Raw genomic sequence first — 14685 nt, 5'->3', positions numbered from 1 at the left:
CTCCTGCTGTCGAGCACTAATTTCTTGAAGGATCATCACTGTCTTCTCTGCTCAAGTTAATTTGTCTCCTCTTGCCTTCCCACGGGTGAGAGGGGAACAGCTGTTGCCGCCGCTGGGACGGGTTAAAGATGAGGTAAGCGCGAGACAGGAGGCCACCCAGGGCTCATACTTACTGCTCACTTGGAAGTGAAGAGTTTCTTGACATCGCCTTTGGTGACAAGTCATAGTCGCTGTCTGATCTGTAGAGAAACGACTCTCTGCGCTGGCTGTGCCCGGGAAAGGTGGCATGGAGCACCAACCCAGAGGAAGAGCTGGCCTGGGGGTCCAGTGGGCTCCGTCCTGGGGAAGGGCCATTTTCCACATCAAAGCTTAAGAGAAAGCAAAAAAATGCTGGTCACATAACCATGGAGGAGGACATCTGACACACATACCTGGAGAACCAACGTGTGCCGGCATCTTACATAAAACTTTCATACTCGACGCAACATTGTAACCTTCCAGACAGCTGTGAGTTGTAGTCATTATTATTCACATTTTGTACCAAGGAAACAGTCCCACAGAAGTCCAGTCATTAGTGAACAGTGGAGGCAGGATTTGAACCCTGGAGCAAAGCCCTATGGCCTTTCAGAGGCAGGAGCAACTTGGACTTACTCAGAATACGAGCCAAACTTAAAATCATTTAGTGCTAATAAGCAACTTCGGAGACAGCATCCAACACAGCTCTAGGTGTCAGACGCTGAGCTATCACTTAAATGAGTCTTGGTAGCTGGGAGGGTTCTTCCTGCCATAAATAAACATCACGATCTCATTAAAGATACAATATGCATATTTCTCAATGTTTCAGGAACAAAGTGCTATCCTGAAAACATTCACTGGCTGATTAGATGCGAGGCCCGGTCGGAGACTTGATATTCATACGCAAGTTTAACCACAGAAAATGACTTAATTAATCTGATGATGTCAAATCACTCTGCAGGTATAGAGAGCTTTATCTCTGGAGGAGGGTATAGCTACTGGCTCTAGCACAGGGGAGCCATTAGGATTTCTAGTTGGTCTGTTCACCCTAGGAAGGCACCTTCAAGCCCAGGTTAGTTGAACACACTCCAATCAATGAACACAATGATGGGAGCATTGGAGATCGCATCTCTTTTCTTCTCTCCCTATCCTGGTTTCACATTTAGGCACTGTGTCCCTCCCATGCTCTCCATCATCTCCTATGCATTTTCCTCATGTGCACCTTTGCTTTAAACTGCCAGGAACCCTCTTGCCTAACATCTCTCTAAACCATTCAGTGGTTTCCAGCTACAGCTCTGCAGAGAGGTCCTGAAGAAGGTATGAACTTGGGAATGTTCTCTCCTCCAAGCTAGACCACAAGAGTGGGCTTCCCTCATACTCCTCCAGCTGCCATCATTCATTTCTTCACTCACGGCCTTTTCTTTCACTAGTTCTTACAACCTGCTCTTTTGGGGGTAAATTTTCCTTATATTTTCCTAGTATACAAATTACTTTCTGATCTATGATTCCACTTACCCCTCATAACAATGCTATAAATTGTACAGTATGACCACACTCTACATTTGAGGAAGATTAGAGAGATTTTAGATCACTTGTTCGAGGTTACATGCTTGTCCCTTGCCGGTTGAGTACTGGAAGACTCAAGTCTTCCAACTCCTTGCTCTACAACCCCAGACTTCTCTAATCACAGCATATCAGAATGGCTTGCTGGCTAACTGAGCGCAATTTTTCTTCTGAGTTCAAAAGCAATTTGTGTTTGTTAACGTAGAGAATCAGTAAGATTATGAGCAACCTTGACTGTTATCTTGAATGAAGACAGGAGAAGCAGTAGATTACCCTGAAGCTGTAGGCTTCTTTGAAACGGGAAATAAGAAATAACAGAATGTAGGGTTATAATGCTTCCCCGGAGACCATTTTGAGAAGCTGCTTTTCAGCCAACCTACAAACACCAGGTGTCTGATAAGAAGCAGCGGGTGAGACTCTCTGGTTAAAAGGACAGGGAAGAGCCACAACAATCCAATACGTATTTGGACTTTCAGGGCCCCCGTGCATGGATTTTCACAGCAGGCTGATGGTCTGGGATGGCGCTGCCTTTCAAAGTCGGCAGGCAAGCAGGCAGGTGGGCAATCACTCACACGCACCAGCTTGTATCTCCGCTTGCCTGGAAGTAGAGCTATGCTGTAAGCCAACTACATTGCGGCGAGCGAAAATATCACAAAAGCTGACTTGCAAACTTTCCTTGGGGGAGATCTCTACTAGTTGTTGAGCGAAATAAAGAGCTCCTTTGTGAATAAGGGCTCCTTTGTGCCACCCAGATCTTGTAGAACCGGTAGGTCCTGATGCTGGCTCTGAACTCTCCTTAAGGACAAAGAGGAAAGTTCTTAAAAGGTGAACATGGCCCTATATAAAGCTTAAGAGTGGGCATGAGCTTTGAAGTTTCATGTGCACTCAAGTTTTCACATTTGGGATGGATCTGTTTGGCCTTGATGGATATTACGACACTGAAATACTTTTGTAACCCTTGGCAGCCAGCCGTTGCCCCCGGCCCTCCAGAATTTGCTGGTCTCCCCCATGAGGCCTAAAGCTTCGTGCCTGGAACAGCAGGGGCCTCTAGATTTAGTCGTATGGCCTGAGTTCATTTAATTGGTCTGTGCCCATGCAGTAGCGGTCATTAAACATTATGAATGAGTGTTCCTGTGCTAAAACATTAGCAGGGACCAAGTGGGTATGCCGACCAAAGTCTCAGAACTTTTTCCACTGAGAGTTTCCACCAGGCCTCACTCTGCCCCATGTTCTTCTAGAGTCATTCCTAGTGGGCAGAAAGTTTAAATCCACAAGGCATTCCCCTTAAAGTGGATGTCCTAAAGGATTCTGTCTCCAGGGTTTGTATATAAGAAGCTTGTCCTACTGGGTAAGCAGGGACTAGACCCAGACACCAAAACTCTCTCCCTGCTGTTCTCCTTTGTTTTTGTTTTGTTTTTCTTTATTCTTTGCTGTGCCTAAACTCTAAACCCCTAAAGAGCTTGCTGGAATTCAGAAGAAGCCAGTGAAGAATTCGGGTGCAAAGACGCCGTCTCAGTGAGACAAACGGCCTTTCATATTCCCTGGGGCACTGTTTCAAAGCAACCAACACAGATGTACAACTTAGGAACAAACATGAATCACCAACCAGACACCAGCCCCAGTCACAGCAAAATTAGCGGGCAGACATCACAATACATCCCGCAGATCCAGGGTGGGAGGAGGGGCGTGGGCAAGGGGAGGACTGAGGACAGACTTAGCAAGCAAAATGAACAGACCACACAAACTGAAACACAATTAGGGAGAAAATGGAATCTGAAATATCAGAAACGAACACATAAATGGCGATAATTCATTTAGGATGAATTCTGTAGGGTGAGTTTTCTGCGCCTGCCTTAATCAGGACGCACATTTCACCTTTTGGCGTTTTTGTATTAAAAATTCATTATAACGGTTTTCTATATTATATAAAACACAGACAACAGGGAAAAAATACCACTTTTATTAGTTTAGTATGTTGTTTCCTTCTGGATAGTTTCCCTCTAGGCTTGGATTATGATATTTTTTGTACGAGTATTTTCACGTACCGCGGTTTCCGAAATTATCATTTTCCATGCCCTGGCATTTAATGGTTCACCCAGATGCTGTATTGTACTTTCTTTCTTTTTTTTTTTAACTTTCATTTATTTTTTGAAATTTCTTTTCAGCATGCCGTACTTTCTTAAGCATTTTCCTTACTGTTGGCATCACACTTAGGATCTTAAAGAACACTGTAGTTGATATCTTTGAGCCTATAGTTACTGTTATAATTAGAAGAGGTCACTCAGAAGTTTCAGACAGACCAAGAGAGGATGTCACTTGTGAGTTTCTGAATATCTCACTGTACTTTTCTGGAAGGGTTTGTCCATATCCAGCTGGTGGACAGAAAGAGTACTGCCTTTTTTCTAGGTTCGGAGAAAGTCCCAGAATGGCTGTCTCCTGTCCAGGATTCCTCACACACCCTCCTCCCCCAACAATGATTCCACCTGTCTTTCCCTGCGTTGGCCCAACACCCTGGGCTGAATCAGTTGCTCCTTGTCTAAGACTGAATATTTCAACAACTTTCTCCTGCTTTGTATATAGAGTCTCGCTTCTCAAGGCAGTGGTGGTAGCAGGTGACATGAAGGGTAAGAAGCAGTTCTCCTGGAAACACGAATCGCCCTTCTTGTCAGTCTCCGCTAAGTCATGATCTTCAGCCTTCTGCTCGGGGCCCCTCCTGCAGGAAGCTTTCTCTGACAGTGCAGCCCGAATTTGATGTAGACAGATGTTCCTCCTCCGGGCTCCCCTCCGCTCCTTGATTGCAATACCGACCACAGCATGTGCCCCTCTCTACTTAATTCTCTATTTGGCTTATTCCCACTGGACTCTTACATCCCAGAAAGAAGGGACCCGATATTGACTCACTTTTGCATCCCAGGCATCTGGGTCAGAGCTTTGTAAATAACAACAACAGCAACAAAAATTCAGCCACACCGATTAAAGAATACTGTGATTTACCGTGAAATTTTTCTCCTTTCCATTCCTTCTTCCTGTCTGCTTACTCTCATCTCTGTTTCCACTACCATGGGTTGCTGCTGTTTCTTTTAAATGAGTCTATAGAGATATGGCAGTGACTTATTTTATCAGCCTTATAAGGTGATGGTGTAAGAACACAAGGAAAATGAAACAGAACAAAACCAAAGAAAGTAAACTAAAACACACAGCTGTGTTCTCCCTGAATGAAATTGATCTTGCATTGAAAAATCACTGCCTTAGATATTCATTTGAGCGGTGACATCTTTACACAAACCCCATCACGAGAAAAGCCCTTGTATGCCACCTTGCTAGCCCTCTTCAAATCTCCTTTTTTAAATAAAAACAAGAACCTTCTCTGCCCGCACTTTCTCTGCTTGCGGTTTCCATTCTCTAAGAATCCATGCAAAGGCAGCTGCGAAGAGGGAGCCAGCAGATGGCAGAAGACAGCTACCGCTTCCTCCCGAGGCACCTCCCAGCCTCCCGTCGGAGCAGGTGGGGCTGCGTGCCAGTCTCAGAGGGAGAAATGTGACTGAGGCCTTATTCATAAGCCTAGGAGGAAAAATCAGGGATAAAGAACAGAACCGCAAGGTATACATGAAACCTTTTATTAAACTAAGAGAAGCTCTACTTCCAAGAATTCAAGCTAAGCCAGGTGATTGCAGAATTGCCTGCAATTGTTCCCAGGGCGGCTGTTTCCTGACCCCCAATTACCCGCACACACCCCAATTTCTGCAACAAAAACACACAAGGCAACCTCCTAGGGATAATTCGTTTCTGAATCAGAGGAGACTTTTCTGTTTCAACTCAGCCCTTCTCGAGGTGAGTCTCTGGTTTATTCTGAGGGATAGCAGCACCATAAAAATTGTGAATTCTCCAGAAGAGGTTTAAACTCACAGGCCAGCGTTGTGGCTCACCACCGTTTGGGGAGAGGGCCCTGCTGTCTCAATTTTGTTTGTCTTTCCTAAAAATTTATTCACTCGAGTATCGCCTACATCCCTCCATTTTTACAACTCAGGATGGCTAATTCTCTTCAAAGTTCCCACTTCGAGGAGGAAAAAACAGGGTCTCCAAAATGTGACACTTCATTTGAAAAATTCTGAAGTGTGATCTCCTTTAATGACACCATGCAGTCTGGGCCCAGGGAGCTCTCCTCCACGTCCCCCAACTCTTCTTGTCCCAGAGTCTGCCACGCTGGACTGTACTCCTCTGTTTACTCATCTGTCACTCCACCAAACTTGGACCTTGAAGCAGGGACTGAGCCTAATCTATTTTGTATTTCTGGGGCCTAGACCTGAGTCTCACACCAGAAGGCTTAGACCCAGTATTTGTTAAACGAATGAGAGGCTCTCACAGTTTACATTTCTCATCTGGCAAAAAGCTTCTTCTATTTAGATTCAAACCTCTGGCAGGTGAAGGCTTCTGAGAAGTCCCTCAGTGGAGGTGATAGGATCCTCTTCCCCCATTCTTTCCCACCTCCCTGCAGTTCCTGGGGACGGCATCCTGGGAGTTCCGGCTTCCGAGAACTTGTGGGTCTCTGTCTAGAATGGGCGTACGTGGATGGCGGTGGTACCTTTGTGAGACAATGCCATGTTTCTTTAAAGTTCTTTGGGGAAGTATTTCCCTCAATAGGATTCAGAGACTAACATCTTCAAAGGCTTGCTTTCGGTTTTGATAAAAATACTTAGGTTGGTCATCAGCTCAATGTGCTATCTGGTCCCTAAAGACGGGGAAGCTGCACAGGGGTGACCCACCTTTATATAATTAATGGCGGCAGGCTGCTGCCAGTCCTAATTTTTAATGAAGGACTCAGCTGTGCAAAATCACAGCCAGCTTGATGTGGAGCCCATGTCCTCGCGGCGGGTAGGAGCTCTCCTCTGGCCATAGTTACAGCCGAATATTGCAGGTCTGCCCTAAGAATTCAGTTCCAAAGTCTGTGACTTCCCTCCCAGAGAAACGATGAAGGAGAACGATGATGTTGGGCTCATCTGAATTCTAGAAGCGGCTTCCCACTGTTTTCTTTTCTTCCTAGGGGCTTCGAAAATTACATTCCTGGCAATAACCCAAAATTGCTTTCCTTACAGAGAGGTTTAACCAGAGGTAGCCGAGTAATGCTAAAGAGCTCTGGGATTCTGAAGATCTGGCTTCTAGTTCCCGCTCTGTGAGGAAATAGCTGGAATGGAACAGAAGACTCCTCGTTCCCTGACTCACACACCTTAGTCTCCCCCACCCCGAAATAAGTGAAGAAAAGAATGAGTGGAAGATCTCTGAGGCAACTCTGAGATTAGACATCTGACAGACATTTTGGAGATGGAAGGACTGGTTCTCAAGTGCGGCCTGCTGTGATTTGATATTGTGAATGATCATTCATTCAACTCATTCATTAAGTGCCCACTGTAAAATAAGGCATTGTTTCAGGCCTGAGAACACAGCAATGTGAAAGACAGACAAGGTCGTTGTGGGGAGGGATGGACAATCGATCGATCAAATAAAGTAATATCACATAGTGATAACTACTTTGAGGAAAATAAAACCTAACAGTGTGGGAGAGACAGGTATGGAGAAGAAAGTTTCTTTAGTTTGGGTGGTCAGCAGACCCACTCTATAAACCCCAAAGTGGTCTCCTGGTCTACACCAGGGCACCATCTCCCCCATAATCTTTCCCAGATGCTGTACTGGGATTGAGATCTGATAGAGGTAGTGGAAAGTCTGTCTCTGGATTCTTTCTGATTTCCATTTCTGCTCCCTTTGTAACCAAAGAATTGGTGAGATGATACTTGTATGTGAACTCAGTGCCATCTATTAAGCTAGCTACTTTATTTTCCTCATCCCTGCTCCCTTTCTGGGCTGAGTCAGTTGCTCCACTGTCTCATACAGCTATACATGTACTGATATCTATGCATATGTACCACAGCACTTGTCCAGCATGATTGGGAGTGTCCCAGTCTGCCCCCCAAATTGCTGTGTTCCTCAAGGACACAGACCATCTTTTTTCATATTATTTTTACCTCATTACTAATGGCCATGTCTGTCAGAGTATGGGTACTTAATAAGTGTCTGATGGATATACCAATGAAAGCAATGAATGATTTGGAACCAAGGAGGTTTTACCAGCTCCCCTTGATACCCATCATAGCACAGATGTACTTCTCCAACAAGAAGGGATGTGAATGGTGTGGAGACACCAAGCTATCTTCTGCCCTCTTCTCTAACTGATCTCCAAAAGCTAGCACCATAAAGAAGAACCTGGGGTTTGCTATCAAATATCACCACGGAGAGGGCTGGAATACCATCCAGAGGGTGCCCAAGGAGAAGGCAAATGGTCCTCCTTGGTAGCAGTCATTCTCATTCCTTGGTGTTGGTGATATCAGAGATAGAAGTACCAAGAATGTTCCTCTTAATGTTCCTTTGGTAGAACGCTTCAATATTGCTGAAGAATTTATGTTGTAACTTCTTTCTTTTACTTGTTGTTTGAGATCCTTTCTTGGGTTGTAAACATTTCACGAAAGAAATGCATCAACAAAAATGTAATACCAATACTTCGTTTTTCTAATGAGATAATATGACTATCATTTTTAAAAAGCATTTCTCTTCAAATGCTAAGGAGGTTATTTTAATGTGATCCTTTAATAACTTCACACTATGTTGTATGATTTGATACACAAGGAAAACAGGACCAAATGCAAACAATCCTACCTCTTAATTATAAGAACATTATTTCTAACAAGTTTACAAAGTGCTCTGTCAGTCGATTTCCAGGTAAAAAATGATTTTCAGAAATATGAATGTTATAAGGTAAGTATATGTTTCTTTATGTGTTCTAATTCTCAAACCTACATTCAGACTTTGATCCACTTAAACCTCCTAAGGGTTAGGATGACTCTTAACAGTAATGGTCACTTTCTGTAGCTCATTGAGTCTCAGGAAAGGTAGGGGACCCCCAGATGATAATAATTTTGGGTGGAATGTGTGGACTGTAAAGCATGGGGGAGGGAGGAGAACCAAGATCGAGAACTTACTACTCTGTGGTGCTGTGGCTTTAAGCTGTACTGTGGGTATACAAATTCCCTATTAGCTCAATAGTTTCCAGCCTACATTTTCCATCTTTTCTAAAAGATTGTCATAGAAGTTATTCAAACAGTCTCTTAACAGGATATAAGTATTCCCATTTATATGTTTGTAGCCCTGCCAAGAAGAAGACTTATTAATTAAATAAAATATTTATTTAAAAATGTTGTGTCAGCTTCCAGTAGCTTGAAGGCAAGCGAAATTCCCTTCAAGAGAAATGATCCTGATCTGGGAAAACCAGTTCTTACTCAACCAGTGATGGCTTCCAGGAATTGTTTCTTTCTTTTGTAAGTCTTCAGATACCATCTGGAAATCAGTTCTAGAAATTCTGCTTGATACATAGTTAAAATATTAATGATAGGTGGTCACTTAGCTTGTTGGTATATGCTCCAGGGATGGGGAACACTTTAATCCCATGAGATAGGAATTTCACTTTCAGATTGATTTCATTGTTTATGACTTAGGCCAGCAAACTTGAATTAATTTTAGTCTTTAGTCCAAACCTCCCCCACCTTCATCCACTTACTAAACCAGTCTCCCTCACTGTGGTAAATGGTGCTGCAGTGGCTCATTTGAATCATCCATGATTGACCCCCTTCTTCAAATTCCCTTCCTCTTCTTCAGTGGGCCAAGAAGTTCTAATTGTCCTGCATCAAAATTATACGTTTCATTTTTGCAGCCACCGTGACTTCAGTGCATTAAAATCTAACTTGAACTAGAATAGCCACCCTATGAATCTCCCTGCTGCCACTTTCCCCCATCCTCCATACTCTTCTCCATTTAGCAGCAAGAACAGTATCTCAACATAAAAATCAAATCATGTCATAGCATTTTGAATAAAATCCAACCTCCTCACCATGGATTACAAATCTCTATATAATCCAGTCCCTGTCACCACCCCTCTAACCTCATTTATACCACACCCCCCTCTGCTCAGCCTCGGGGGCTTCCTTTCTGTTCCAGGAACTTGCCAAATCCTTTCCAACCTCAGCAGTTTGCATGTGTGTGTTTTGTTCACTAGCGTATTTTATTTGCTCTGAACACTCCCTGGCTCACAGAAAGTACTAAATAAATATTTGTTAAATTAATAAATAAATGCTGGTTTCTCTGCTTGTTCTCTCCTCTGCTCTTAGCATGGCTGCCTTCTTCTCATTCTTTAAGCCTTGAATTAAGTTAGCTACTTAAAAAAAAAAAATTATTTTCCCAATCCATTATTTGTGGAGGACCCTTTATCTTCATAGCACCTATTTCAATGTTGTGCTATATCTACTTGTAAGTTCATTATTTTTTTAATCATCTTCATCTCTCCTAAAACTCTAAGTGCCATGAGGCTCATCTATTGTACTTACCAGGGCATTGACTAGTGCCTAGTACTGGGGCTGGGACATACTCTTAGTTCTGAACTAATGTCTGTTCAGTAGATTAAACTGAGTATATAAGTGTATTAAACACTAACAATCACCTCAGTGATTCCTAGCAGATCCATTTTATTGCTATTTGAAAATATATATTTCTTTATTAGGAGAAGAGCTCTTTTACTGACTTCCTGTCATTGAGACAGCACCCAAACTAATCCTAAGGAAACTGAGATTTAAAATATCAGTTTGATTTAAAGACCTGCTATAGCATTTTTTGGTGATGATTACTTGGGCTCATTTCAGAAGATGAGACTAGTTTTCAGATCAAATTTCACAAGCCATTGACCTTTCAGAGAGAGCTGCATGGAGGTGTTGAGGTCTATGTGGAGGTTGCATCCCCAGTTCTAGGTGTGTGCAATGCCATTACTTAATATTTCAGGAACTTCATATTTTTACAAATTTTTAAAAAAGATTTTATTTATTTATTTGACAGAGAGAGGTCACAAGCAGGCAGAGAGGCAGGCAGAGGGCGGAGGGGGAAGCATGCTCCCCGCTGAGCAGAGAGCCCAATGTGGGGCTTGATCCCAGGACCCCGAGATCATGACCCGAGCCAAAGGCAGAGGCCCAACCCACTGAGCCACCCAGGTACCCAAAGAACTTCGTATTTTTTAAAAACAGTTTATATTCTCTTGAGAATGAATAGGCTACATATCTTTTTGGTGGAGGTAGGGGGCTGGGAGGAGTGGCAGACTGGTTTGCTATAAATTCAAATAATAATCATAAAATTGGAAATCACTGCCTCAGCCTCCGGTCTACTGAGCAATTAATAGTGTTTACATCAGTTAACATCTGGCCTCCAAATGTTACCAGTCTTAAAGACCGCACCTGCAGACAGCCTGGCATTTGTGCTTTAAAGGCGTTCTTTTAGGAAGGAAGGAGGGGGGAGAGAAGGGGAATATGAGAAAGAACAGGTGGAAAAATGAGATCCCAGAATCTTTTCTCCTTGACTCAGGCAGTAAAGCTAAGAAAAGTTACACATTTTTTTCCTCACAAGTGCGGAGCACTTACAATGTGCCAGGCCATGTATTCAGTGTTTGGTATATATTCAGTGTTTCGTTTCATTGCTATAGTCACTCTGTGGGGAAGTTGTTCATTTGATTCTATGGATTAAACCCAAGTTCAAAGGGTTTAAATAATTTGCTGGAGATCACTCAGCTTTTAAATGGTGGATCTTCGATTCAAGCCTGGAAACCCAGTTTGATTGTATCTATTAACAGATCAATCAACTCACCCACATCAGTAAACATCTGCTTAGTCTTCCCTCTTGTGACTTTTGATAAATTTTCATGATTGTGTTTGAAGCCAGGTCTTCTGTTCTGAATCCTGCCCTTTCTCCCCTGTCCCCCCATTCTCTCCTACTGCACCATCCTTTTCCATTTTGCACATCAGCAAACAATCTAACTGTAAAAATTTATATCTAAAACAAACCAACAGACAAACAAAAAATAACCACCCAAAAGACTTCCACCAGACATATGAAAGTTGAAAGAATTCATCACCAGCAGACCTGAAGTTTCAGAAATGTTAAAGGAACTCCTTTAGGCAGAAGGAAAATGATGCCAGATAGAAATCAGTATCTACACAAAGGAATGAAGTTTTTGAATCCTTTTAAAAATCTCTTCAAAATACAACTGACTGACAAGAAGAAACAGAAATAATAACTATGTATTGTAAGATTTATAATGTATGCAGAAGTAAATTAGATGACAGACAATAAGAGCACAATGGCAAAGAAGGGTGAAAAGGATGTATATAGTGGGAAGGTCATTACACTATATTTGAAGTGGTATAATATTGCTTGAAGGTAGACTGGGATAAGCTAAAGAGTTATATGAAAACAAAAACACCAAAGTAACCATTAAAATTGAAAGAATGAAGAGCTTTACCTAAGGAAATAAAAAAGGAAGCATAAAACACTTAATTATCCAAAACAGGAGAAAAAGAGGAAAAAGCATATAATGGATAGATAGGGTAAATAGAAAACAAATAGCAACATGGTAAATATAAACCTGACCCTGTTAATAATCCCTTTAACCGTAAACAGCCCAAACACCACAATTAAAAGGCAGACATTTTCAAGATGGATAAAAGAGTATGAGTCAACATTATGCTGCCTGTAACAAGCCACTTTAAATATAAAAACGCAAGTTAAAGGAAAAGGAGTAGAAATATATATATATATAATACTCATCAAAAGAAATCCAGAATGACTATATTAAAATAAGAACAAAAAAATTTTTAAAACAGAGAGTATTATCAGGAACAGAAGGTCATTTCATAATGGTTAAGAAGACCATCTGTAAAGAGGATAACAATTCTGACAATTCATGCACCAATTTATGAAACAGTTTCAAAGTACATGAAAACAAGAAAAGCAAAAAAGGACTAATAGAAAAATCAAGAAGTGTAATCTCAGTAATTGTTGAACTAATAGAAACCCAATAAGGATATAGAATACTTGAACAATGTTATCAATTTCACCTGGCATTGCTAGAAACTATACCTAATAGCAGCTGAAGATACATTTTTTTCAAGTGTACATGGTTCCATGTACATGCACAGAAACAGACAATATTCTAGGCCATAAAATAAGTCTCAATAAGTTACAAAAAATTCCAAGCCATCCAGAGTATGTTCTCTGATCAGAGTGGGATTAAATTAGGAGTCAATAACAGAAATATTTCTAGTAAAGCTCCAAGCGTTTGGAATTGAACATTCTAAATAACTCGTGGGTCAAAGACAAAATCAAAAGAGAAATTTGAAAGCATTTTGACTGACTGAAAATGAAAACATTCCATGTCAAAATCTGTGGGATGCAGCTAAAGCTGAACTTATAGGTAAATCTATGGCACTAAGTGCCTTTACTAGAAAAGAATAAAATAAATGACCTCAGTTTCTAGCTCAAATTTGAGAAATAATAGCAAATATATTTACCAAAGTAAGCATGAGGGGAGAAAAAAGGTAACAATGGAAATAAAATAGAGGGGGAGAGAGAGACTGAGAAAGAGAATCAATGAAGACAAAACAGTTTCTTCACGTAAACACCAAAACTGACAAACTTCTAGTCAGATATACCAGGAAAAAAAGAGAAGATGCAAATTAAGGATATCAGGAATGAAAGAGCAGACATCAGTACAGATTCTAAAGATATAAGAAAGACAATAAGGAACCATTACGAGCAACATTATGACAATAAATCCTACAACTTAAATGAAATGTCTAAATTCCTTGAAAAACACCAACTACCAAAGCTCACATGCATAGGCCTATATAACTATTATAGAAATTGCATTTTTTAAAAATTCACATCGTTCTCACAAAGAAAACTGCAAACCCAGATGACTTTTCTGGTGAGTACGGCCAAAATTTTAAGGAAGAAATAATACTAATTCTACACAAACCTTCAGAAAGTTGAAAAGGAGGGAATACTTCCCAACTAATTATTTAAAGTCAGCATTTCTCTGAAAAGAAAATGTACAGATCATTTTCCCCATAAACATACCTGAAAAAATTTTTTAAATTATAGTAAATCTAACCCAATAATATATAAGAAGGTTGACACATTATGATCAAGTGGGGTTTATCCAAGGAATATAAGCTTGTATAACACTCAAAAAACCATCAATGCCATTCAATATTTCAAAAACTATGATCATCTTAGTAGATGTAGAGAAAAACATCTGACAAAATTCAATATCCATTTCTGGCAAAAACTTCCAGAAAACTAGAAATAGAAGGGAAATTTCTCAGCCAGGTAAAGAGCATCTGTGAAAAAGCTACATCTAACATCATACTTCAGAGTGAAACACTGAGTTATTGCCCCCTGAAATTAGGAAGAGTAAGAATGTCTGTTCTCACCACTTCTACTGAAGATTTTACTAGAAACTGTAAACAATGTAGCAAGGGAAAAAAATAGATAAAAAAGAATCTACCTTGAAAACAAAAAAGTAAAACTTTGTCTATTCATAGAGGATATGCTTGTGTATACAGAATATTCATTGCAGCTTTGTTATAGTAAAAAACTGAAAATAACCCAAATGTTAACAGGTGAATACATAAACAAATTGTAGTGTTTTCATATAATGGAATACCGCTTAGTGATAAAAAGGAGCAAACTATCAATTCCTGCAACAATATGGACTAAACTCAAACTAATTTTTCTTGGGTAAAAGAAGATAGATCAAAAGAGTACATACTGTATGTTTCCATTTATCTAAAATACTAGAAAATAAAACTACAGTGACAGCACATTAGGGACTTTTGGGAGGTAGAGAGGCGGTAACAAGGAGGGTGGGAGGAATTGCAAAGGGAAATTTTTGGGTTTGATGGATATGAATTACCTTGAATGTAGCAATGATTTTGTGAGTGTACATGTCCAAACTGCACTTTTTAAAAAGTAAACTTCGACATGTCATTTGTTCCTAGATAAAGATTTTCTTTTTTTTTTTTAAAAAGACTTGTGATTACTCCATGCTATCCTCAACTATTGTCTCATTTCTTTCTTTCTTTTTTTATTTCTTTGCACTCTTTTAAAAGCAAAATTCTTCAAGAAGTTGTCTTTACTTGTGGTCTTCCCCAATATCTCTGTTCTTCTCAGCACTCTATACTCAGG

At 40.7% G+C, this 14685-nt stretch overlaps 1 protein-coding gene across 2 annotated transcripts in view; it reads right to left on the bottom strand.

Moving 5' to 3' along the window:
* The window catches only part of PDE4B (phosphodiesterase 4B), a 455114-nt gene that overhangs the window by 121566 nt on the left and 318863 nt on the right, over positions 1-14685 (bottom strand). For both annotated transcript variants that reach the window (XM_044238396.1, XM_044238397.1), the window contains one exon: positions 174-368. In XM_044238396.1, coding sequence (XP_044094331.1) covers positions 174-368 — 195 coding nt within the window. The remainder of the gene's footprint in view (positions 1-173; positions 369-14685) is intronic.

This window comes from Neovison vison, chromosome 2 (assembly GCF_020171115.1).
Source record: "Neovison vison isolate M4711 chromosome 2, ASM_NN_V1, whole genome shotgun sequence".
In the NCBI taxonomy this organism is placed as follows: Eukaryota; Metazoa; Chordata; class Mammalia; order Carnivora; family Mustelidae; genus Neogale; species Neogale vison.
The sequence above is the reverse complement of the archived record's forward strand: the minus strand, read 5'-3'. Positions and strand labels throughout refer to the sequence as shown.